Here is a 26,428-nt window from a genome sequence, read left to right on the forward strand (position 1 = left end):
ACCGTAATAGCGCTGCTACAATTATGATCGTATAAAACACGAAAACCTTGAGAGCACGGCAGAGACTGCAATGCAGAAATGCTCCTAGAGCATTTGAGGCGGCTCCTAATCGACTTTTATAGCTCTTGTCCAATGACATCATATGGAATGTTCTAGAACTATTTGAAAACCTGCATATCATCCTTAGGCCCTTACAAAAATTTTTTTAGACAGTCTATAGGCTGTCTATAAGTTCTATAGACTTTCTATAGACAATCCCCAGAGAACTGTCTATGGGAAACACAAATCCTGTAGACAGTTTACAGAAAATCTATAGATTTATGGCCATGGACATTTAGTAGACTTTTGTCTATAGACCGTCTATAGACTATGGATAGGCAACAACAAATATATATAGCAAGGCAATAGAGTCTATAAGAAGTCTTTAGACTGTCTATAGACCCTTTTTGTAAGGGGCTTCTCAAGCACCGATATTCAGGGGTCTGTTTTTTACGTTACTCTAATTGGCTGTAGGCGTGACGTCATCAGACGTGTGGGATGACCTCACATGGTCTCACTAATTAGTCCCATCAATTACCCTCAATAATTAGCTACATTAATCACTCCGTTAAGCACCCTCATTAATCAGCACGAATAATTAGTGTAATTGCTTAGTGTTATTAATTACTACCGCGAATTAGGGTCATTAACTGTTGACTAACGTTAATGACCAATGACTCTGACTCGATATTGTTTAATCACTGACTTTATATACTGCAGCACATCAGCCGTCCCGGTGGCTCAGTGGTTACGGCACTCGACTGATGACCCGAAAGACGCGGGCTTGATTCTGGCCGCGGTGGTCGAATTTCGGTGGAGGCGAAATTCTAGAGGCCCGTGTGCTGTACGATGTCAGTGCACGTTAAAGAACCACAGGTGGTCGAAATTCCCGGAGCCCTTCACTACGGCGTCCCTCATAGCCTGGTTTGCTTTGCGACGTTAAACCCCTATAAACCAGTAAACTTCAGCACATCACTCTTGGTTCCACATTTTGCGGACACTTCCGGTTCCGACACAGCCTAGTAATGCTTACGCACAAAAAGTTATAGCTTAACTTGTTCACATTATAGTGCAAGACTAAAGTCTTGGAGACTTTAGAGCGGTGGATATGTGAAACTTTTTTCCAGGTAAAGACGGCTCCATCGCCATCCACTTTCTGTCGTATTGACAAAAGAAACAGTTGGTTTGTCACCCTTTCTTTCGTCGCCTCTTTTTGGTCTGTCGTCTTATTCTGATACCAAAAGGAATCTCATTGTGGCTGTCATTTACCAGCGTTAAAAAAGGCGCCATATTTACCGGAACTGCGTCCGCGCACTGTATGTGAATAAAATTTGCAATTTCGCGCTTTGCGCGCTATCTATCGGTACAAATTATGTAGTATTTTTTTTTCAATATTACCGAATATGGTACAACATTCCCAACGGTTATCCTGTTACGAGGTTTTGGGATACTAGCGCTTGGAGACAACTAACATTTCAAGGCGCAGGTTGCATACCTGGCTCCTGCAGGCCATGTAGCGGGTGGGGAAAATTTCATCAGTTGAGGACGTAACATTTTTATTTATTTATTTTTATTTATTTATTTATTTGTAACATTCAGACACAGACGGTCTATGATGACAGAGCAAAAGGCAAATGCTCTCTGCCTGACGAGGGCCCTGTCACCCGAACAGTGCACAGAAATGTACAAAGGATTACAACATTATACAAGTGCTAATGCAATAACAAAAAATAACATCCAACATAAAGTGTAGTTGGTTTTCAAAACATGTATGTTTGAAGCTTTGAGTTGGACAGTATGTACGTTTTGAAGGCATTTTTGAACGTTTTGAGTGCTCTACATTACTGCGATATGTCAAGAAGAGGTCGGTATGTATTTATAAAGTTGGGGATTAAATACGACAGTGTTTGTGTACCATGGCTCCTTCTTATGGCGGGTAGTCTCAAGAAGTTCTTTCGAAAGTTATACCGTGTAGTACTGGGCTGGCTCAAGTTAGTTAACACTGAAGGATTTCGCATGGTTTCGTTCCTAATATGAGTAGCAAGTTTCAGTTCATATAACTTGTTAATTTTTAGGACATTATGTTTTAGGAACACAGGGGCCGTGTGTTCCAGCCGCTCAAGGTTTTGGATGCATCGCATAGCTCGTTTTTGAAGAAGGATCAATTTGTCAAGGTTAGACTTGGCAGTAGAGCCCCGAATTGGTAAGCAGTGATTGAAATGGGATTGAACAAGGGCGTAGTATAACCGGCGCTTAAGACAGGCAGGAAGCAGGTACCTAATTTTGTACAGCATGCCAACAGATCTGCATGATTTGCAGATTTGCACCAAGCACTCGAAATCTGCTTAATTTCTTTAAAGCGAACCTCATACTTCTAGAAATTTAGCCGACTTGCCTCTATAAACAAGACTGGGGCGTCCCTGAAGTCCTCCTTGTGAACGTAGGCACGAAACCACGTGTCTATGCCCCATTTAAGGCTCAGCGTCAATACGCTCTCCAGAGGGTGTTGCTCCGAGGTATTTGAGGGGTGGAAGGGCCATGGCATGGACACCAAGTTGAAGAAACCGGTGATGCTCTCAGTGGACGGTGATGCGTCTGAGCTGTCCGTGCATTCGCGCAAGAAGTCTGTCACTGCCCTGCAAAACACGAAGAGAGCGACTCGCACTTTTGTCCACGTCAGTGCTGCTTGGGAAGAAGTCCGCACATAGCGACAGTGCTGAACGTACAGCCTTTGTCAAAAGTGACCAGACAGCATGGTTTGCTTCCCATTCAAATAGTGGAGCCCTTACGGCTTCCCTAAAGATCAAAAAGTTATCTGAAGGTGAGTACGAGGGTACTTTTTACCATACAGAGATTTAGAGCTTGAGGGCTGGCATAACAGCTCCGATATACGACTGAGAATCAAACCACGCAGCATGGTTACTTTTGGCAAAGACTGTACTTTCAAATGGTCAGACGACCTTCCTGTTTCCTACCTCGCAATCGCCGTGGGCATTGTCATTCTTACAGTTGAGGCATTATTTGCTGTTCATGCCACATACTCAACGTGAATGGCATACGCTTGAAGCAGCGAAGGACGGGACGCGAAGAAGACTGATACCTCCGGCCTTCACGCTGCTTGAAGCCCGAGCATAAACGTGCAAGCTAAAATCGTCGGCCTTTGCAGCTAACATTTCGAGTCAAACTACAGGCTGAATGAGCCAATCTAATGGTAACAACTTTTCACCCCGAACCGATGCAGAAGGTAGCATCAGCTTTCTCTGCATATCTGGTAGATGGAGAGAACAGAAAGTCGGAAAGAAATAATTGACAGTGGCTTAACTTGGCTAACTCTGGAATTCCATGCAAAGCAAGTACGCTTGCTAAGCGTCTGAGGATCGTCCATGGCAGCTCCGCTGCACGCTCGCGACAGCCGTTCTATATATATTCACACGGTCACGTGGCTGTAACTTGGTATCACAGGGTCTTAAGAGATCCCCATCGGATGTTCTTAAGCTCAAAGGTCAACCGAAAGGTCACCCAATGTCAAAGGTCAAAGCTCAGAGGTCAACTCAAGGTCAGGGGCTGAAGGTCAAATGTCAACTAAAGGTCATGGGTCAAGCTAGCTCAGGGGTCAAGGGTTTGACGCCGTAACTGTACCACATATGGCCATACATGGCTAACGTCGTTGGGCTGAAGGTCGTTCAAGGTCATTCTACGGCCTATGCTTCGCCTAGCGTAGTGAAGCTTTTCGCTTCAGAAGTCCAGAAGAGAATATTTTTCTGAAAACCTTGGTAAACACAGTGAGGCTCTCATTTTCCTCGATGATCATTCTGTGCTTTGAGGAATTCACCTGGAAGCCGTGAAAGTGGTGCTCTCGGCACTGAGCAACAGATCCACCATGGCGAGTTGGTACTCCTTGATATGGTGCGCCATCGAACTGCGCGACGCTACGTCGAAGCCAGAGCCTAGCATGTGCCCCTTGGAGCACACGAACGCGTTCAGGTTAACGCAGGGGTCGAACTGGTAGTTGAGCACGCCCTCGAAAGATGCCGACAGCTCTGCGCACGCTACGGATCGGCAGACGCCTCTCGCAAAGGGCTTGGGTGCGATGCTGATCCACAGGACGAGCGACAACGCAACCACGGCGGAGACTACGGCAACCACGATGCCCAAGGAGCGGTACTGCAGGTGCACCAGCGCAGTCACTTGTTGACTGCCCGGCCGTGCTCGCTCAACCGAATCGACCCTCAGCGTCGTCGCCTGCAAATCGAAGACATCGCCAGGAACATGCATAACCGTCATGAACGGGCACTTACCGGGAACGTCAAAGAAAGCAAACAGTCAAGAAGAGCTTCAAATGAACCTCGTTGGATTGTAATCTTCGACATTGGTATTGCGCTACTCAATGTTTACACAGACAAGAACGACACATACAGAATTGTAGAAGAACTTCTTGCTGGGCGAGTTGGTGCATAGCTTTCTTGGTATGGCGTTGCGCAGACGACGAGACAAACACAGAAAAGAGTGGGACGACAGAAAGAGAACAAAATCGTCGTCTGCGCAGCGCCATACCAAGACACACACAGACAGGGCGCAAACTATCAACTCATTTTATTGCTTGGAAAATTCGTTTTATATAAACTGTTAAGATGAAAAAAAGGGACACCAAAACAAGTAGCATCATGGAGATGAGTTGTCTAATCTTCTTCTGCTGACAGGCAAAGACTGCGTCCTCTACGCATGCCTGTCAGCAGAATATGATTAGAATCTCCATGAAGCTACTTGTTTTTGTGTCTTTTCATCTTAACAGTTTTTATAAAACGAATTTCCCACGCAATAAAGTCAGTTGATAGTTTGCGCCCTGTCTGTATGTGTCGCTCTTGTCTGTTTCACCCTTGAGTAGCGCAATAACAATGTCGAAGAAAACCGTCACTATCGAAGCTAAATACAGCACGCGAACGAGGGACGAATTTAATTTCCTCGCACTGCATCAACAAGTTAAACAAATATACCAGCCAAAAAAGACGAACACATTAGGAGATAACACAAGGAAAGTGTGTTCGTCTTTTTTGGCTGGTATGTTTCTTCTTTAACATGCCATACCAACAGGCCCACTGTACTGCCCTGCTTCAGGACTGCATCAACTGCCCCATGTTCACTGCAACGAGCGCACAAGCCGCACATCTGGCATACCCGTGATATTCTTTTGATGCGCACCTTATCGGATCCCCGCACGAGCTTCCAATAGTGTGCGTCAAAGGAACTTTTTTTGCACTTCATATTATGATTTATCACATGCATTAATCTCGAAATAGCCTGCTATATCCGTTGCCTTTGATGCTGCTGTCGCTGACTGTTCTGTCCAGAATGTGATTGACTTCAGACTGATTTCATACCTTCGAGCCATGGTTTGTGCTTAGCTTGGCAGTGATTCCGTTCTGTTTCTGAAACTTTTGCTGCAGGAGCTTTCCTTAAGCAAAACATGAGAAGCAGGGCACGGTTACACCGGATGTATGACCTGCGCTCCCGCTGCTATAGCGCGCCGCAACAATCTGTCTGTCGTTAACTTGCGGAACCGTATGACATGAAACAATTTAAAATAAATTGAAAGACGATTATACGGTAGTCGATAATGTGAAATTAGAGCGCACCTCTTTCAAACGAACTGTCCCCGCCAAAATTATGTAGCCCAAGGGGTTTGCTTCTAAGCCTTTTAGCGTGGCTCCCTAAGCATACCAAGCAGACCAAACCAGCATTGAGGATGCAAAGCCATTCCTCTTTCCAGAAATTACTGTCGCTGAGGATGCGTAACGAAGCATTTCGAAGGCCTCACAAGCAAACCACTTGGACTATATACTTTTGACGTAAGATGTATACGGCACATGCTACCGTTGGAATGTGGCGTGTTACGATGCTAGCCACCCTCCAGGATGCCACCTTCCAGGGGGCATTCCGCCTGCTACTTGGAGTACCGGTTACGCCGGAGACTACCATGCGGTACGGTGGAACGGGCTCTTAAGATCTGCACTCTACAATGTGTGTGTTCATATGCCGCCTTTCACTGCGCATAAGAAGCTGGCTTTCATTCCCAATTTCGGGGATCGGATCTTGTATCTCCCGTTCATGGTTTTTGCTTTAGACGCATTTCTTCAGTTTGTGTTTGATGGAAATCTGAGTTCAAAGAGCAGCCCTGGTGCCGAATTTTTGTGCTTTTTCATCCTCGTTGTCCGCGTGCTGTTTGCACACCAGGAAGAACTACCACCAAATAGCCCCAATTGCTATTCTTGTGCAGTGTCTCAGTTGGCAATGTTCTCAATTTTAATTCTACGACACCCGTACCTCAGTGGTTGTACAGAAAAATGGGTCAATGGTCTTTCGGTAAGTTTCTGGCTGATCAGCTGTAGTGGACTTCTATTTGAAGTCAGTCGATAAGGGGGCAGGTTGATCATTGAGGTACTAATGATTGTGGACACGCGTTTAGTCACTAAGGAATAACCGCTGAAACAATGCCAGCCATTGTTTTTTTCTTACAGCGTACAGCACCTATTTGGAGGCTACATCGCCTACTAGAGCAGCGAACACGGAGCCGCGGTTCACGTGTCTGTTCAGAGACGTGTCATTTAGGGTACATTGCCCGTGAGAGCGACGTCAGAGAAGTAGTTGACTCGAGAAATGAATGCACTTGCCAGGTCCTTCAGGGCCACCACCGAGTACAATGACCGCAGATCTCCATCCGATTTTCTAACGCGACACCGACCAGCCTGCCTCGACGGTGTTTCGATGGCCGCCGTTCCAGTTCCTCGGGTGCCGCGTGGTTCATCATCCGGGGATTGAAAACTCACGCAGCTCGCTCTTTTGAGCACTTTGGCGCGTTTTCTCTGCTTTCTGGTTTCAGAGTCTTCGTCCTTGAGTCGATCTTCGCTGTCCTCTTCTGCCTTTTCTTGGCTATTGGCGTCTTCTCCCTCTTTGTCAGTGCCATTCACATGAGCTTCGACATCGACGTCTTCATCTTGGCGGTTCCCATTGGTTTCCTTGGCGCCACCATCTCCCCCTTTAGCATCTTGGGCTGAGTGATTACCCTCAGCCGGGGCTGAGGACATCGATGGCTGTGGCCCCGCGAGATGCGAGTTGTCTGCCTCCTGGCCTTCCAACCTCCGTGGATCTTTTCCCTCAGAAGCCGTGACCTCCGTAGGCTTGGATTCTGAGACTTGGAAGGCGCTGGTTTCTTGCTTTTTTGTCGGTTCATTTCCAGCTTCCGCAGTAGGGGCGGGTGGAACTTGGCAAGGCGTGGGCTCCTCGTTTCCTTGGCGACCAGCTTCGCCTTCTGACGATTTATGCTTGTGCCGTTTGACGCGTCCAGTTCCAGACCGTTCTTTGGCAACGTCTTCGGAACTTCGGCGCGGCTTGACTGAGGAACGCCGGCGTTTATGATGTTTTCGGGTTGACTTCTCCCCCATTTTTGAGTCGGTCGGAGCAGCTACGTCCTTGGGGGCTTCTGGAAGCTCTGTGGAGGCAGGCGGCACCTCAGGGTTCACCACTGCGTCTCGTGCCTGGTCTGCTGGCGAAGTTGTCGGACACACCTCAGAAACGACGGGAACTGTCGATTTGCCTCCGCCACCTTTCGCTTCTGTGGGAATTTCGTCTGTGCTTGACAGTCGCTGCGAACCCTCGCGAGGTGCCGAAGGTTTGGCTCCTTCTGTCATACTTAGTGGAAGGCAACGGCTGCCGCTTTACCTTTAGGGCTCGCGTTGGAGCTGATGGGTGGCTGGATAAGGCGTAGTATTCCTGAAGTTGAAACAACAAAAGGGTTTTACGCAAACGCTTGCAGTTATATGCGTTGATTTGACACACTGTTAAAAGATTTACGTTGTCGATAAAATCAGGACTAAATCACAAATGTTCTGAATCTCTTCAAAAGAACGGCATGGTTAAGGGGCTTTCGAGAGAGATTTAGTGACGTGCAAATAGCAATTCAATGATACAGAGCTCCAGCATGTGTGAGCTTTATTAGTTAATCTGGCTGTTAGGTTAACTGCGTCTGTATTAGGCTATTACAAGAGAGACGTGGTCACGGCATCAAACGTGCGTTGGCGGGTCAGGAAATTTTTCATGCTGCTCTGGGCGCCCATTTAAATACTGCAAAGGGTCGCTGAGTCTGCCTGGTTTGCAATGCCTCGTAGTTAACTCAGCGCAGTTTCCTAACCACAAACACAAAAAACATACAGGAACCATCGAAGATGGTTATCTGAGTAACCGAATAACTTCCTTATCCCGCTGAGTCATCTTTGAATGTTCGTTGATCGCTGAAGTACAGCGGACTTACCGGCAAGACTAGCGTTAGAGCTGCGTTCTTGAGGATGAATCTAGCAACACTAGCTTAGCGTTAACATACCAGCAACAATAGTGTTAGCCTACTTTCTTGGCACTTGAGCGGTGGCGTTCTTCAATTATTCTTGTGTGAGGACCCGCTTTCGATTTTCGAGAATTAATCATTTATTACCGCGGACACCGACGCAACACTCCTTCCTGGCACGAAGCAAACACTGTCAATGCTGCACGCCGGACATGAAAAATCACACAATCATTCCATCTCACACGCCGCTAAACCGCCACAATTATTCTTGTGTGAGGACCCGCTTTCGATTTTCGAGAATTAATCATTTATTACCGCGGACACCGACGCAACACTCCTTCCTGGCACGAAGCAAACACTGTCAATGCTGCACGCCGGACATGAAAAATCACACAATCATTCCATCTCACACGCCGCTAAACCGCGTGACCTCGCTCGCTCCTTCGACACCGCCTTCCACCGAGGCCCTTCGTAACCAAAGCTTCCGCGTCTCCGGAATTTTTGAGGTGACATCAGGTCAGATGACGAAAACTTCGCGGTAGGAATAGAAAGCTATTTGCTGTATAAAACGGGCTTATATAGGCTCACTGTGCCCCGGTAGCAGCAGTACCGGTGATATAAGTTTGCTTAAGGGAAAATAGCGCAAAAGACGGGGACAAGAGAAGAAAACAACAGGACCAGCGCTAACTCACAACAGAAGGTTTATTCACAGGAAACCAGGAATATAAACAGCGCAGTCAAACAAGGTAACAAAGCAAACAAACGTGTAGCTATGTGGGATCCAGGAACAGAACTTCACTATCATGCAGGCAAGTGAAGTTCGGTTCCTCGATCCCACATAGCTACACGTTTGTTTGCTTTGTTATCTTGTTTGATTGCGCTGTTTATATTCCTGGTTTCCTGTAAATAAACCTTCAGTTGTGAGTTTGCGCTGGTCCTGTTGTTTTCGTCACTTGTCCCCGTCTTTTGCGCTATTTTCTCTTAAGTATGTATCACCAACTCGCCCGTCTTGCCACTGTGTTGATATAAGTTTGAACATAGTGCTAGAAAAAGTCACTGACGTCCGAAAGAAAGCATCTGTACGATTTGGGGAATGTTATAATTTGCTTAAATTTCATTGGAAGTTGTACATAAGAGTAAAGGCGGGTTCACATTGTCGAGTCGCAAACGTCGCGCGACCCGTTTCGGGCAATCAGTTACGGTTTCCGAAGCACTAGGAAAGCGGGGAGGGAGCGTATAACAAATCGATTTAAACCTGTCGCGCGACCCCCGCACGACCCTCGCCAGTGTGAACCCGCCTGAACAGTGCAATGGTGCTCGTGGAGTAACAGAAAATTCAAGACTAGTATCGTCCGAGAGAGACAGGAATAAAATATGATAAGTGAACAAGATCCCTTGGTGCGAGCAGCCCCCCCCCCCCCCCCCCCTTGATTCAACGGTGTAAATGCCAACGTGTCGCCTATAAACAGCAAGCGCTATGGATACCGCGGCAAGAGAGCTGTACCTTGGGCTGCTACTTCGTCCAGCGAGGCTTATCCTGGTGTGGCGGAGGAGGCTTCGCGAAGAGATACAGGCTGAGGCGACGTAGAACACGAGTTCGCTCCTGCTACGCTTCTTCTTCTGTGAAGACGGTCGCGTGAAACTGTGAGCAACAAAAACGAAGTTAACGACCAGTGATGAAAAAAGAAACTGTACAAAATTTACTAATCGAGTTGTTTAATTAGCAGGTTTAAAACGAATATTATCCCTTCACCTCTTGTCTGCGCGTCCCTCATAGCCTGAGTCGCTTTGGGGCGTTAAATCCCCGTAAACCATAAACGTCTTGCCTGCCTGGTCGCATCAGCTGCGTACAACAATTGCTTTCGTGTACCGCCCGTCGATCCTTGTAACTAAACACGGAACCGTAATTTTTCTCTATTTTCGAGAACTGCACCATTGGTTGTTAATTTTTTGTTACAGTTTTGCGTTAACGGGTCATTGAAAGAAAATTCAAATTCGTCGTAGGTCTCACACTTTGCGTGATAGACGTAGTCGTCCCGCTTAAAATAGAAAAACAAATTTACCTCTTTGTTATTAATAGAGATAATTTGTTGTTAAAAGCGTTGTTAATAGAAACAAATATTGGTACGAGTGAAGTGACCAAAAAACTCAGTGCATAAAACAATACTTTTGTCTGATTTGCCTGCTTGTGTGAAGTTAATAAAAAAAAATATACGGCACCAAAAAAGGGGGCCTCTTCTGCAGTGTTTTAATTAAGTTTAATTAAACCTAATTTAATTAAATTGAATTAAATTTAATTCTCGTGTGTGCAGAGCCAATTTTGGCTCCAGTGGTAGTTATTTAGAACGGGCGCTTAAAAAAAGACCAAAAGAGATGCATATCAGCGGCTCAAAGCTTCCGATCTAATTGACAATACAGATGGATATTTACCAGATTTGTGTCACCGCAAATTTCCTTAAGTGTGTAAAATTTATTTCACCTGTACATAGTAGCTGTTCAATTTTCTTTGCTCAAAGTCAATCGTAAACGCCGAAATGGCACCTTCGGAGTTTAATTGGTACTACGTCACCGGACCTACGTGAGTGATGTTCGCAATTCACAGTCGACAGTTCAATACAGGCATCGAAGTTCACAAGACCTTTTTATGTGCATACACTTTTCAACAAACAAATGATGGCACAATAAACAGAAATAAAATAATGGCAGTGACCTGCGCGGTTGTCTTGCAATACGAATTAAGGATCTGCCCCGTTTATATTGGCAGATGTGTCAACAAAAATATGTGTGCTCCGCTAATATAAACTTAATGTGTGCCATACCAAGCAGTTCTGGACAAATGTATTTTTGAACAGGAAACCTTTTACGAACGCAGTTTTACATATAATGTAAGATCTCACTATTACAATCAATATATCCGCAGATCTCCCGACGTCAGTTTGGTATATTTTTTTTCTATTCGCGTTTTCGCTATCGTCAAAAGCATTCCCCGTTAGTTTCCTATGGCAGCCTTAACTGTTCGATGCGATCGATGGGAACACTTTAAAAGAAAGATTTTGCTACATATCAGAATAATGTACGATTGCCTTGAATATTTCCATAAGAGTGTCTTACATTGTTCCAATTTTCAAAATTTTTGCCAGAGAAAGCTGGACATGCTGCTGCCTCTGAGCGCAAGTCCTGAAAGCATTTTTTGAAGTTTGTGCTTTGGCGAAACGCACGCGCAAGAAATTCATTCCTTACACATGTAAATAAATGCGTACATATAAAGCGGTTAGTGTCATTTCTGAGTCTCGATGGAGTACATGTGTTTGCCGTTTGTAGCAGCCAGCATATGCGTGTAAGAGCAATCAGGCCACAACTTTGGGTCATCTATAGCGGTGCGTTTGCGCGAACCTGAATTATTTATATCTCAATATGCGACTCATTTTCTGTTGTATCGACCACACGGGCAATGCTTTTGCGCTAGTAGCGCTATGAGTGGCCCTAGCGGCGAGCTCCGCAACAGCTCATAGAACAGGAACCCGACCTCGAGCTTTCACCAGCTATGGCAGCTTCTCCACGGGGAGGTTAAAATCTATAAGTTAAGCAGCCGGTCAGGTGAGTGAGTCACGGGTCAAATGATGATATCGGTTTACCTTTTTTGATGCGTCGAGCAGCACATAGGAAAAAGTTGCACTGCACGGATTGACCACTTCGCCAAAGTGAATAAGCGCTATCAAATTTTTGACGATATTTCAAGGTTTTCAATATTTTTCGATCATCATCGCCTGTGTGAACAGTCGCCATTATTGGGTGCGAGTCGTCTCATTTCGAGTGAGCAGCAGCAACGATCGGCAGTCTCGTTCGGTGATCGTTCATGTTCACTGCGTGACACGAAGCACACAAGGACGACAGATATAAAACGACAACGTAAACAGCAGATATACTACGCCGCGTTCAGTACGAAATGACGAATGCTCGGTCATAGCCACGAAGAAAATAAAAAGAAAATTGAGGGGGTTAAGGGAATGATACCATAAAAATGTGGACACAGCAACCGGACAGGGTGATTGACAGTGACAAGGACGGGCGTAGAGAAAACAAAATTACATTTTTTGTGACCTACGTGTACTTGAAATTTGTGGCAGTAGGCGCATATCGCAACGAGTGAAACGGATTATTGCGAGTCCCACAATTAACATGCTCAAAGCAGCGACAACTCAAGCTAGCAAACAAGAATGAGTGAACAGGACTGGAGGGTACAGTTCATAGCGCTAATAGAGCACCGCGCAACTGATTACGATGCCGTCAATCAAGGCTAACAGTTTTTTCGCTTGCTCCGTAGCGTCAGCGCTGTTCCCCTACGAATATCTACTACCACTCCGACCACCGCCGTAAGAAGCCCGCAATGGCCAGCGCAATGGCCGAACGCTTCAAGCCTTACGGATGGCTGTGCCGGGCGGCTGGCGCCTTCTACATACAGAACCTACAAGCCGCCAACACCGACGACATGGTCATCACGTGGCGGTGCTGGTACAGCCTCTACTCCCTCGTCTGCCTTCTGGCCTTCAGCACGGGCGAGCTGGTCTTCGTGGCGAACAACCTGCGTCGCCTGTACGCCACGGTCCGCCACTTCACCAGGTCCCTCGTGGTCGTCATTCCGGCCGTGGTCATCGTGAAGGTGGTCGTGAACATCGCCAGCGCCATCTTTGGGTCCTGGGCCATGCTCGAGTTTTTCAAGAAGTCCGCGGAACACGAGAGGAGGACTGGGTTCGACCGCAAGGAACACCGCTACGGATGCCGGCTCTCTTATCTTCTGAGGTTCGATTCTGTAACTGTCTATGAAAGTGGTCGCTTACCACTTGTGTGCTGGTTTTTAGATTATGCTACATCGTTTTGAGACCTTTGAAAGTGTTCCGCAAACAAAGTTATTGAACATTTAATGAGGCACCAAAAGAGCTTGCAACTCCGAAAGGGGTCGCTCTTGAGCTGGTTTTGTAATGCGGCAAAATATGAAAGGATCCACGAATAAGGGACAATTAATAGAACGGCAAAGACACAGCCGCCACCTTTGATATGGAGCAGAACTTTTTGACAAAGAGTATAATACACGCCATTACTGTTGCGTATCTATGGGAATACTCGTGTAGGTAGTGGCAGTGTACAAGCTTTTACAATTCAGGAGCTGAACAACGTATGTGCATTGCCGACCGCACCAAACAGATATCCTAATATGTATAGCCCTGTGTTGTGACGCAGGTCAGCGCTGGGTCTACACCTTTCTTTTTCTTGTCATACGCTTATTGCGCTTTTAATTTTTTCCACGTAAAAGATTAGAACTACGACGCGATAATGCAAGGAAACCTCGTGGTCTGCAATGTGCGCTACAGTTGTCTACGACAGAAGTAGCTCTTCGGTATTTAAAGTAGCGATTAAGAGTGTGGAACTAATACTGCTACTTCATTCTATCTCTAAATGGTTCCAGACTGCGAAGGCCCAGAGGGATATTTGCTTGTTTGAGAAAGACAGCACACTGATTAAAATGCATTCAGAGAGAGAGAGAGCCAATTCGCTGGCTCGTGATAGTGACGACTACGTGTTTTCTAATTGTGTAATCCTCTTTTCCGACGTCTTTTCTATTTTTCCACTAAATCGTGGGTGACAACTAAGCTTTATACACGTTTCATTTGTCTGTCCACTCTTGCTTCCTTTGTATGAACGCCTTTTCGTTTAAAGCTGAGCTCACTGTTTCGTGGCGGAATATTTCCACGTCACCTTTCTTTTATACTTGCTTCATAGCAATCTTCCCAACACATGCTATCGTGAAAAGTCTAGCGTTAAAATGCTTGCCACTCACATTATTTTGTTGCAATTATTTATTCGCGAACAGAATGTCAAGACGGCTTCTTAGTTTGGTAATCAAGCACCACCAAGATTTGTTGTTTACTCTGGAAAACGGAGAATAAACTCGTGACGAAAACAACAAAAGAGCAAAAAATAGAGAAAGGAGAAAAAGTCACTTCCATGAAGTCGTCCGGTAGAGCCTTCGGTAGGTACGCGTCCCATACCGCTTTTTAGACATCCACGGTCACTATGTGCTAATTATTATTATTAACCAATCACTAGACTTTAAAAGAATGTGCTGATGTAGTCCCGTTGATTAATATTTTGTTCTCGGCTAGTCGGTTACACACTATGTATCATTAAACGGCACTATAAACTAGGGCGGCAAACAAGCAACACAGAAATGATGCGCCATGTCACTAAGGCAACATCAACGACAATGACAGGGAACTCCTGTCGTTTCTGCGTTGCTTCTTGGTCGCCCATTGTTTTCCGCGTTCCTTTATGGTTCTCGACGTTGGGCCATCCGGAAAATGGCGCACTTATCCAAAAGCGACAAATAACCGTGCCTTACCAGATTTAACAGCGGTGTTAACTCGACATTGGAGAATATCTCAATGTGCTCACTTCAAATTTTTTTATAATGCAGGTTCTTCATCGTGGCTTCTTTCCTTGTTCACCAAATCGCCAACGCGAACATCACCGTGAGGATGCTGGATGCTGAGGGCAATTCTTTCTTCGAGTTCGCGCTAAAATCCGGGATGCTGCTGTTCAACTTCCTCTTCTTCATCTACGACATGCTGCACTTCATCGTCTTAAGACCCTGCTGCGAAGGGCTCATCAGCTACGTCCTTCAGGAGCAAAATACGCTCAAGTCTATCCTGGAAAGCGACTACGTGTTCGTCGCCAAGCTTTCTGGAGTCACAGAGTTGGAGAGGGTCCGGATAAACGTGGCCACCATCGCTAACCTGAGGAGGGTGCTCAACGGGGCTTGGCAGTACTCTATCATGACGTCGGCTGTCGTACTCCTCACCATGTCGTGCATATGCATCTACGGCGTGTTTGACGAGGGCGTGCCTACGGACCAGCTTCTTCTCACCATGTCCTACTGTTTCTGTTCAACCGTCGATTTGATTGACATTGCGCGTCTGAGCCAGACAATGGCCAACGAGGTAAAGATGAAGGTAGCAGTTAGGGATAAATGGTTTTTTATGCTAACAAAACAACGAGAATGTGAACACACAAGAATGTCAACACAAAGAACGTGAACGCACAAGACGCTTCGCGTGTCCACTTTGTGCTTTCGTTTCTATCTATTGGGCTGTTTGAAGGTATAGTTAAGGATAAGTTACCGAAGTTTCCAATATAGATATTTGGATACGAGGTATTATCCGAATGATTGCCGACTAGAGCTTGGCGAACAGGAGGTTACTAAAATTTAAAACCGTGGCATCAACACGACACTTTAAAGCTACAGGTACCACCAAACTGAAGTCCGATGTATCGTAGTTAAGAACTAGTTCTATTCCTTCTATCGCACATAACTTAAAAAAAAATTGGTATTTTTATTTAGCACCAAAACTACTTGAAGCTGGTTTCATTCATTTCACGTGTTGGAGACTTAGGACGGTAAATGAGATTCGGATAACTTAATGAATTTTTGAACTTTTCTGTTGAACACGCGGCACTGTTGCAAAGATGGCCACACCAAGCTTTGGCGAAAGACCATTCACGTTCCAATCATAGCATCAAGACGGTGTTTCGAGGTTACAGGTCCACGTGTTATAAAAGGGGACAGTTTGTATTCAAGAACAAAATTTTTTTTTACATCGGCGTCTGACTTTCCAACTAAAGCGGAGAGTCAATATTCCAGAGCAAAGTTATCGTTTCCATTTCATGCTGGCTCAAAGGAGATGTTTATGTGACTTGGGCAAAAAATGTGCGAATATGGAGTGACGTTTGTGGGTTAAGTTTTTCTCAACTATACTTTTTGACGCATCAGTCCTCGCGGCCGATAGAGTAATGTATAGTTTGGTTTCAAGGGTAAGCGAATTTTTTAGGAAGCTCAAATCCAAACTTTGGGGTTTCATCCGAGATGCTTAACCTCTGTAAAATGAGAATGTTCACATTCTTACACAAGGACTTCTTATGTTTTTGGCAAGGTTCAACGGCTGAAGGAAAGCTTGATGAAGGTGACGATGTTCCACGACTCACCTGTGCAGTTCCGTCAGGTAATGTGAAGCTTTCCAGTTGTCACGCTCTCCTGTCTGGCTTCTTAACAGTAAATAAAAGGTGAATGCGCATTACGTCGTCATATATATATATATATATATATATATATATATATATATATATATATATATATATATATATATATATATATATATATATATATATATATATATATATATATATATATATATATATATATATATATATATATATATATATATATACTTATCTTAACTAAGGAAACATTTTTGGGATTGAAAAGTACCCGGGCTTTCGAGCGCATTGACCTTGTATTTCAAAGTGCAGTTAACTATTCTTTGTTTTCTTTTTGTTCTTTATTTATGTCATAGATTCATAGCCATTTGGAAGCGCCTTTATTGGTTATTCCTCGCGCTCATATAGAGCTCGCCTGAGCTCACCTGAGTTTTTTTTTATTCTGGTCAAGACTTAGTTAAATAAACAGTTTTTAATTTACACCATCCAGGATTATTTTGTCGACGACATTCGCCGGGATTGTCGTGATATATCGCGTGACTATAGACCTAAATATTATCTCCTCATATCTGCCCCCCCCCCCCCCCCAAAAAAAAAAAAGCGTTTCCTAACTACTTATGTTCTTCGCAGGTTGCATATCTGCACAATTCTCTCCTCCCAGAAGATATGTTTCTCAGTGGAGGAAACTTTTTCAATCTGAACCTGCCGCTTCTAGTGTCGGTAAGTGTTTTTTTTTATTCGTTTGGATCAAACACTGATAGATGCGAGGGCTGCCATAAATCTCACATTATTTTAGATTCTTTAAGACCTTGCACAAAGCCTTACAAAACCTGCGGACAGATCAGCATAGAAACCAGCATACTTACCCTCTGGTAACGCATTTCAATTGCTAGCAGTCAAGTATCAGGACGGAATTATGAAGTAAGCGACGATACCGGCAAAGCGTCGCAAAAAGTGCATATACTTAAACGGTATGGCATGTGGTGCGTAGAGTGTGACATCCCGAAAATACCCATGAGCTATTGGAGAAGCCGTAGTGGAGGGCTCCGGGCTAATTTTCATCACATGGGATTTTTAACGTGCGCTGACATCACACAAAAAAGTACCAAAAGGAAATATGGGCATAGATAGAGAGGTATATTATCTGCTGTGTTCGTCTATTGTTGCTCTGATGATACACCAATAGGTCCGCGTATTCTACGCAGGAGTGAGCGCCGTGTCTTGAAATCTTTATGATCGAAGACAGATAAAGAAATGATAAACAATCAGCTTATTTCAATTTCCCTTCTCATAAAATGATGTGGCTGATTGTATTCACTACGCATACATTCTGATTTAAATGGCTTGTTGAGGGTGAATATTGCAATTCTGGTCGGTATAGTTGTAGTAGTAGACGCGGATATGTTTTTCGTAGTCGGTGACTGAAAAAAATAGCATCTGTGCAGATCTGTACGAACGTGCTTCGGTAGATGTAACTTTATTTTCTCTAGAAAAGGTGCACGTGCTTCTAGTCCACAAAAATGGAATTTTCTTCCTTTTCTTCAGGGTATGGCAATTCGGGGACAATGAATGAGTTCGCGTGATCTCAGTGATGGGCTGTAGTATGCTGCCGCTTCTCTTCGGAGAACTTTGCTGCTCTGGCATGGACGTCATCAGAAATTTTATTGCATGGTTAATAACTATGTGATGAGCTTCGTTAGTGTTGTTGTTATGCAGCTTTCACGAGCATTTTGTAGTTATGGTTTCAGCACTGAAGTGAAGAGGTTTGTGAAGACTAGAAACTGTGAAGTTGTACATCCACCCAAGGTGCATACATTACAAAAATGGTCCATAGAAAGTTGTACCTCCAACCGAAGCGCATCCCTTACAAAAATGGTCTTATGGACAGTCCATAGAATTCTATTGCCTTCCTGTACATATTTCTTTTTGTTTATTCGCAGTCTATAGACTGTATAGAGACACAAGTCTAATAAAAGTGTATGGCCATAAATTTATCTCAGTTAGACTGTCTATAGGGTTTGTATTTCATATAGACTCCTCTAGGGTTTGTTTATAGAGAGTCTATAGAACTTATAGACAGAAGCCTATGGACTATGGATAGACTATGGATAGGCTAGGAAGTCTACGGATAGACTGTGTAAAGAAATTTTTGTAAGGGATGGTCTCGATATAGCAAATGTTCTTTCAGGACAACAGAGTTCTCTCTCGGTTTATACAATGAGAGCGTAGGGCCTGACTGCGTCTTAATGACTAACCGCCTCGCAAAATCTTCAGAACACTCTCAGGATTCCTTCTTTTTGAAACTAGCCTGCACAAAGTTTGAAAACACTGATTGCTATAACCCTAGGCAAGACAAGTTGCTTTGTAGAAATTATTGCCACCTGAATGGAACGTAAGCACGTTTGCTGACGTCGGGTGTTTCGTTGGCAAGAAAATGACATGAGGTCTGTGTTGCAGCTTGCGGGGTCTGTCATCACCTATTCTGTCATCTTGGTGCAAACAAGCGACAGCATGGAGCATATGAACACTCCGAGAATAAACAGTAGTGCCTCGGAGACATGAGGAGCTCTTTTTTCCTGAAGAGATCACCTGATGGTGACAAGATGACTGTAATTTTTTTGGAATAAACCACGTGACGTGAACGTTTTGACAAACGTTTTTATTCTTGAGGCTCGCCTAGTGACATTCTTCATTCTTGTAATAAACGTCCCTCTATATATTGTTTTAACTCGATCTGTCCGCTGTGTTTTTCTTGTTTCCCACACAAGCGGTAGTGAGCGCAAATTATAATCTAGGAACACAGCAGCCGCCTCACCTCAGTGATTGTGTCGTGTAAAATGGCCAGAAACAAAAACAGTTTTTGTAGCGAAAGCTACACTTTGCTAGCCGGAGCGATTTCACCCGTCTTGGCCATCTGCTCCTACTGCGCATGCGCGAGTTTCGGCACAGGTGCGCCGCCGCCGCGACCGCCGCCTCGCCCCCTCCCCCTCTGCGCGTTGACGCCACGACTAGCTATGCGCGTGGGGTCGAATGATTACGGCAAGTGATGCGCTCGGCCGTCATTTGCAAGCCATGGAAGAAGTCTTGCTCGTTGCGGCAGCTTTCGCTACTTACACTAGGCATAGCAGAGCTGAGCCACGTCCCCCCCTAATTTTTTAGTACGAGGTCCTCCTTTTAACGTTAATTAACATGAAGTTTTCGACTGGTTTCAGCTCAGTACAGGAAGCTGCATTCGATTTTTTTAGTTCTTTAGTTCCAGAAGTAAGGATTTTATTTCTTGATTTTTTTGCAGGGTGAGGACGTCATTTAGACGGCTTTTACACAAGCGTGAAAGTTCGAAGTAGAATTGCAGCGGTTAAATAGAAACCTGAAGTTCACGTTTTTAGATAAAATTCATGTGCTGTGCTGAGCATTCATTTCGCTTGCTTAATGCATTACAGCAAGTGTCCTTTTTTTGTCTGAAAACTAGGTGAAGATTTGGGGAGATTTGTTCAGGCTCTCACTTGTCTGTTGGACTATGATAGCGTACGTTATCACGCTGGCGCCCATCTGTAAAGGAAGGAACAATACCGAACCTTTTTGAAACCCGAATGGTACGAAAAGGTTGCCTTCAAAAGCACGGACGAAGATACATGAAAGAATTATGGCGCTAGTACTTCCTCTTACTTGAAAAAAAGGGCCCGTAATGCAATTTTGAAAATATGCTATCAGCAACAAATGAAACGCGAACAAGAAAACTGAAATTAAAAAAATACTCACAGGACGGTTACGGCTATGTAACGCGAGATTCAGCGATAGCTGTTTAGGGGTTTAGTCACGTGACCACTGGTGTAGTGGTCACGCGATGCACTCCTGCACTAGCAGGGGACTCTTCCAAACAGAGGCACCCGTAGGCTTTTGCGACTGAGGTTGAACGGCGCAACCGGTGGGCGCTAGAGCACCCACCGGTTACGCGGACGGCGCCGACAGCGACGAGAAAGCCGGGGACGGGCGCCTAACAGCTATCGCTGTAAAAAGGCAAATATATATTAGCTCTTGGAGAAAGAATACAAGCGAGGTTGGTTAGCCCTTTCAAAAGAGAATCTGTGGGCGTTAGAAGCGAATATAGAGTCTGTGCGCCTTAGAACGAAAATTATGACGCCCGTTCATAGAACTCAGAACGAAACGCCCGCGCGATGGTCGAAAGCTGTCCGAGATAGTGTCTAGTTTTGTATTATTACGGTGAATTTAAGATTTTGCGCCAACGCTGCCGATAATGTTTAAAGGAACACGCATGTGCTCTGCAACGTCGACCCTACTGTGTTTGGGTTTCCAGTATGATAAAATGTGCAACCTTTCTTATAGGGTCGAATAGTGGTGACGTCAGTCTGGATGAGTATCACATTTATCAATAGGTAATGAAATACACCCGATGCAGAACCCGATGAGAGAACAGAGAAGAACGGAAGCGAATGAGGAACATAATGTGTGTGTTCCTCTTATTGCCAATTGCGTTATAGATACTGTCGAATGAAGTTAGAAAGAGAGAGAGAGAGGCGGAAAATAGGCGCCTTGGTTAAACCTCTTTGGAAAATTTAAAAAAGGGTTGTTTTAGTGCACTTCGATAAATCCTGGCCATTTTATGTAACGTGACTGACAGATTGCAGACAATTTCTAAAGCCATAGTTCTTAGCAACAGGTTTGATTATAGAAAACAAGCTGCTAGGCTCACCATGTTGCAGAGAGGGATGCGCATTATTCACTTTCTTTTTTAGCGATATATAAAGATAATTTTATCCGTCTTCTTGCCATCCAGTAACACTAGTACTCGAAGACTTTTCGTTATGATGAAGTCTATAAAATCGCCTCTCCTTGGCTGCAACCTTTGGGCACTTATACGAAACAAGTTGCCAGTTTTTTTAGGCCATGCTTTTAGCACCTACAGGTACGCTCTCAAGAGAATTTTGCTCCAATTAATGAGCTTTGTCAGTTTCGTTATTAACGTGCGGGCATTAATAGCTCTTACCGAGATCAGAGCAGACATGTTCAGATGAAAAAAGTCGGCTCCTTTCAGACCCATTTCTTCTGGTTCAATGGTATTGTGGAGGTATTGAATCTGAAAGAATTTCGATATAGTGTGACTTAAAGAATTTCTCGCGATGATCTTGATACTTTATGTAGCAATACTGCACTAGTTAGAGAATGAGCAGTTTGTGGATCCGTACATCGTCCAAACAAAGAGGCGACTAGGGTTTCCGCATCTGTTTCACGTGATACAATTTCATTAATTCTATCATGTTACCTTTCAGGGCCAAATGAATTATAAAAAGAAAGTGGTTGGAAAAGAAGATATATATGTCAATTTAAAAAAAAAGTTACCGCGACGCGGATCTAATTTTTGTATGCCTGGCAGGAGGCTATCTCGGAACAGGAATGTTGGTTAAACAACAGTCTTAATCACTTGTCCACCTCGGCAAATAGAGAAAATTCTAGCAGTGATTGTTTATTCATTGCCATGAAAGGATGTTTGGAACCATATTAGATTCATAGCAACAATAATTGCAACAAAAGTAGTATTAGTAATAGCAGCAGCAGTAGTAGTAGGACTGACAACTGTTTGTAAGGGAATAGACAGGTATTGCCATCGAGGCTGGGCTAAGAGCATGAATCGTCCTCCTCACTGAGTCTTGACTTCGCAGTGCTGAACAGCAGTCGCGTACTAACATGAACAATACGCAATGCATACCTTTACTCAAATAAACTATTAGAAATAACTTGGCAATGCAAGAGTGCAATGAGAACGCAGCTTTAAAAAAAGGCCATCGAGAACATACAGGAATTTATGCTCATACAAAAGGAAGTTACGAAAAAACGTACGTGTGCTAGGAATACAAGAACACCAATAAAGACTTCAGTCTTGCAATGTCCTGAAAGCCGGAGTTTTCCTATCACACAGCTACCGCTTTAAAAAGCGACAACTACGTAAGAGTAACAAACTTTCCTCACGAAAACACTTATTATACAAGTCGGAATGGCGGGAACGCTTGAAATATTAAAAGTAACATGCTGTTAAGCTGAATCAGCCATTATAGAAATGGTCTATAGAAAGTCTATACACTTCTTATAGACTGTATAACCTTCCTATAGATATTAAATTTTGTCTATTCATAGTCTATAGTCTTTGTATAGAAAAAAGTCTACTAAAACTGTATTGCCATAAATCTATAGACTGTCTACAGGGTGCCTGTAAGAGAGTTGTATTGGCTACAGACTGTTGTGTAGGGTCCGTCTATAGAGAGTCTACAGACGTTATAGATAGAAGTATACAGACAGTCTATAGACTTTCTAAATAAAATTTTGTAAGTATCCAAAAATTTAAGCTTGCATTTGCACATAATATGTCATAAAAGTGCATGTATAGGGTGCTATTATTTATGCATCACTTACTTGGCTACGGTACGACAGGTTGTCTATACCTCCAGCTGCCTTGCACACATTCTTTACCTGTTTCGCCTGCGAATATAGATAGAGCATTGTCAGTTGTACAGCACGCTGTGGTGAAAAGTATCCGCTACTCCAGCTCTAAAATGAATTCGTTTTATCGTCCTGCTTTCTGCGACATTAAAATTCTGATGAGCCGTGGCTGGTGTGTTATGACTTTTTTCACAGCGAGTTCTTTTGTCGAAACTTTAATTTAGTCCAATAATATTTTTTATCATGGCGAACTAATTAGATTTTGTTTATAATAGGAAAAGTTGGTTACATAAGGTTTTTTAAAGCAGTTATTGAAAAAGCGATGGTTGTTTCTGTCGCAGGTGTTGCGCCGTCCATCACTAAAACCAAAAAGTAAAATATTGCGTGAAATTAGATGTTTTTTCGGCGTTCTGAAGAATGATGTCACAAACTGGAGATACTTTGTAAGGCAGTTGAACGTTTTATCACTACTTTCATAGAGCGCCCTACCGTTATTGCAAATGCACAAAGTAAATAATTCCGGCATATCTTGTCGGGCAACGGAAAGACAAAGAGATCGTGTAGAGTGCACTGTTGTGTGAGCGTCTGCCGCTCCAGTGTGCACTTGGGCACTCCGTATACGTCCTGTGTGTAAGAGTGGCCCTACCCTTTTCAAAAAGATCTGTAGACTGCTCATAGACTTCTTGTAGACTTTGTTGCCTTCCTGTAGATATTTCCTTTCGTCTATTCATAGTCTATAGACAATAGTTTACTGTAAGGTTATGGACATAAATCTATAGATTGTCTATAGACTGTTTATAGGATTTGTATTGCCTATAGACTGTTGTCTACGGTTTGTCTATAGGCAGTGTATAGACTTTATAGAGAGAAGTCCATGAACAGTCTATAGACTGTCTAAAAACTTTCGTAAGGGGAACACCACACAGTGATATTTAAGGGTCAAAAAATTGCGTTCCCTGAAACTCTGCAGTGAATCCAGCGGCCGCTTCACTGCCATTGAAGCAAGTCTGTAAAAGACATCCGCATTCACCAGCAACCGGTAAACAATATAATACGTCACCAAACTGACTAAGAAGTTACCCTGTGATGACGTCGCGAGCGCAGCGCACATCTATCTGTAGGAAAGGTCTGGATTGACGGAGGTCATAAAAGACTTTTATACAAGAGTGCAGCTGAACTGTCGTTCCCCAGTGGCGCAATTGGTTAGCGCACGGTACTTATACGACAGTGCTTCGTGAGCTATGCCGGGGTTGTGAGTTCGAGCCTCACCTGGGGAATGCTTTTTTTTTTCTAAAATTTATGTAATATCGAAGCCGATAAGGCCGTAGGATTTCTCTATAAAAAAGTTTATAGACGTCGCCCTTACAGATTTCTTTAGACAATCTACAGACTGTCTTCAGAAATTTTTGTTAGAGTAACGTAACTGGGACTAATCCATCAAGCGTTATCTGCAGGCCACACCGGAACCAGTGGCTAGAAAGGAGGCTGTTGCACAAAGAGTCCGTCTTTCCTGTGCCTGAAAGGACTGCGCATACTCACCTTGTTAATCAGTGACTGACTCCCGTAGGCGAGAGTAGCGGACTCATACGCTAGGTAGGCGCAGTACACGAATAGACTATAGCGCTTGTCGTTGACGAAGTCGGCCTGACAGGCTTCATGCACACAGAGGCACGGGACCATCAAAACACACAGTGTCGATACCACCAGTGGCCAACGCCAGATGTTGTTGATTTCCTCTTTCAATTGGCACACCGTGGACAGGTTAAGCCTTATCTCCTCTACGAGGGCCGCTTTGTCTACGTGGTGCGTAGAGGCAGAATTGTGGGGATTCATGGCGCCTTTCAACATACTCAGCTGTTTCTCGACATATTCCGAGAGCACTTGGCAGGATGCTCTCAAGGAGACGGCGTAAATGCTGTCATAAGTGAAGTATACAATTTGGGTGAGCAGTATCTGCGTCCACGAGTAGATTTGCACGAGCAGACTGTGCGCCTTAGCGCTGGGCCATTCGGACGGATCGTAATGCGTGTCGATGACGGTGAGCACCACACAGTAGAGCACGCAGAGGCACGCCCTCTGGATGTCAGACCAGAAGAACCTCCTGGGGGCGCAGCAGTCGCAATTCAGCACGCCTATTTTCTTTTCGAAGACGGACGCCCGCTGGTAGTAAGCGACGAGCCTGGACGATCCCATTAGCGTGCAGATAAAGTTCACTAGTATCCTGAAAAAAAAATGCGCAAAGCTTTGAATACAAGAAATGAAAGCAGAGGGGAAATTTCCTGCTTTATCGGAGCGATACATTTAAATGCACGAAATTGCTAGTGTAAAAAAACTGGCAGTAGGGAAGAAAAATTATTGCCCAAGTTACATCGTATCATCATCAGCCTGACTACACCCACTGCAGGGCAAATGCCTCTCCCATGCATGTCTCTCCAATTAACCCTGTCATTTGCCAGCTGCGCCCACCCTATGCCTGCAAACTTCTTAATCTCATCCGCCCACCTAACTTTTTGCCGCCCCCTGCTACGCTTGCTTTCTCTTGGAATCCACTCCGTTGCCCTTAAGGATCTGAGGTTATCTTGCCTTCAATTTCATTACATGCCTTGCCCAAGCCTATTTCTTCCTCTTGATTTCGAGTAGGATGTCATTAACCCGTGTTTGTTCTCTCACCCACTCTGCCCGCTTCCGGTCTCTTAACGTTACACCTATCATTTTTCTTTCCGTCACACGCTGCATTGTCCTTACCTTTTTATATCATATCGTATCATGATATCATATCAGTTGATATCATGTAATAAACTCTAACACATCTCCAATCAAAACCTTTAGTTTGAAACCCAACGTTTCGGAGCCGGTTCGGATCATTCTTCAGGGTTGACGGGGTGGTGGTAGCTGGCGTCTTAGATGTGCTAGAGCCTTCAAACCTAACCAGACAGGCAAATCTGTCAAAATCTTCAGTTTTCAAGCTGGATCATAATATGCTTGATCCTTTCATGGGTCCAGAAAGCGCTTTTTGGGCAGTCGCGTCCAGAGTAAAGCCTTCTAGAGAAATGTGCTCAACAAAAAGCCCATTTCTACCATGGCGCGGTGTCTAGCGAGGGGTGTTTTTCCAAAATCCTCGTAGTAGAAAACAGTGCAAGCCGCCATGCTTTACCCCTCTCACTATGTTAGTCGAAACCATGGCCAATTTTTATGCCCCCCCCCCCCTCCCCTACAAAAAAAATATCTGTAATCCCTCGTAAAGACAGGAGTACACGTTCTCCTATCCATGCGTGCGGCCACTCACGCGGTCGTGGCCCATTAGACAGTGGAGAGAAATCGAAAGAAATGAATGCATTTATGAGCACACACACTGCGCCCTTACCTGAAGAATAAGATGCTCTGTATGCAGAGGCGAAGGCCACTCTTGAATCGCTCTTCAGGTACCGCCGTTTGACGGATCAGGGCCGAAAATACACCCTGATCGATCCATAGGAAAAACGCGAACCACACGGCGCTGTAGAGGGTGTACCAGCTCTTCCAAACCACCCTTGGCACTGCTGAATCGCTGGT

General features: G+C 44.4%; 1 protein-coding gene and 1 non-coding gene across 2 annotated transcripts; both read left to right on the forward strand.

Moving 5' to 3' along the window:
* The first annotated feature begins 12,761 nt into the window (after positions 1–12,761).
* LOC144103704 (uncharacterized) lies at positions 12,762–18,985 on the forward strand. Its single transcript, XM_077636361.1, has 5 exons — positions 12,762–13,174; positions 14,847–15,369; positions 16,360–16,428; positions 17,054–17,143; positions 18,881–18,985. The coding sequence occupies exons 1-5, from the start codon at positions 12,762–12,764 to the stop codon at positions 18,983–18,985; spliced, it is 1,200 nt and encodes a 399-aa protein (XP_077492487.1).
* Positions 18,986–24,060: 5,075 nt separating this feature from the next.
* On the forward strand, positions 24,061–24,153 carry TRNAI-UAU (transfer RNA isoleucine (anticodon UAU)). Its single transcript is given in 2 exon segments — positions 24,061–24,098; positions 24,118–24,153. It is a non-coding gene; the product is annotated as a tRNA-Ile (tRNA).
* Positions 24,154–26,428: the final 2,275 nt, after the last annotated feature.

Source organism: Amblyomma americanum, chromosome 9 (assembly GCF_052857255.1).
Source record: "Amblyomma americanum isolate KBUSLIRL-KWMA chromosome 9, ASM5285725v1, whole genome shotgun sequence".
NCBI lineage: Eukaryota > Metazoa > Arthropoda > Arachnida > Ixodida > Ixodidae > Amblyomma > Amblyomma americanum.

Coding starts and splice junctions, on each gene's coding strand:
- LOC144103704 (XM_077636361.1), top strand. CDS start 12,762: ATGGCCAGCGCAATGGCCGAACGCTTCAAGCCTTACGGATGGCTGTGC. Junction 15,370..16,359: donor GCCAGACAATGGCCAACGAG/GTAAAGATGAAG, acceptor GTTTTTGGCAAG/GTTCAACGGCTGAAGGAAAG. Junction 16,429..17,053: donor CACCTGTGCAGTTCCGTCAG/GTAATGTGAAGC, acceptor TGTTCTTCGCAG/GTTGCATATCTGCACAATTC.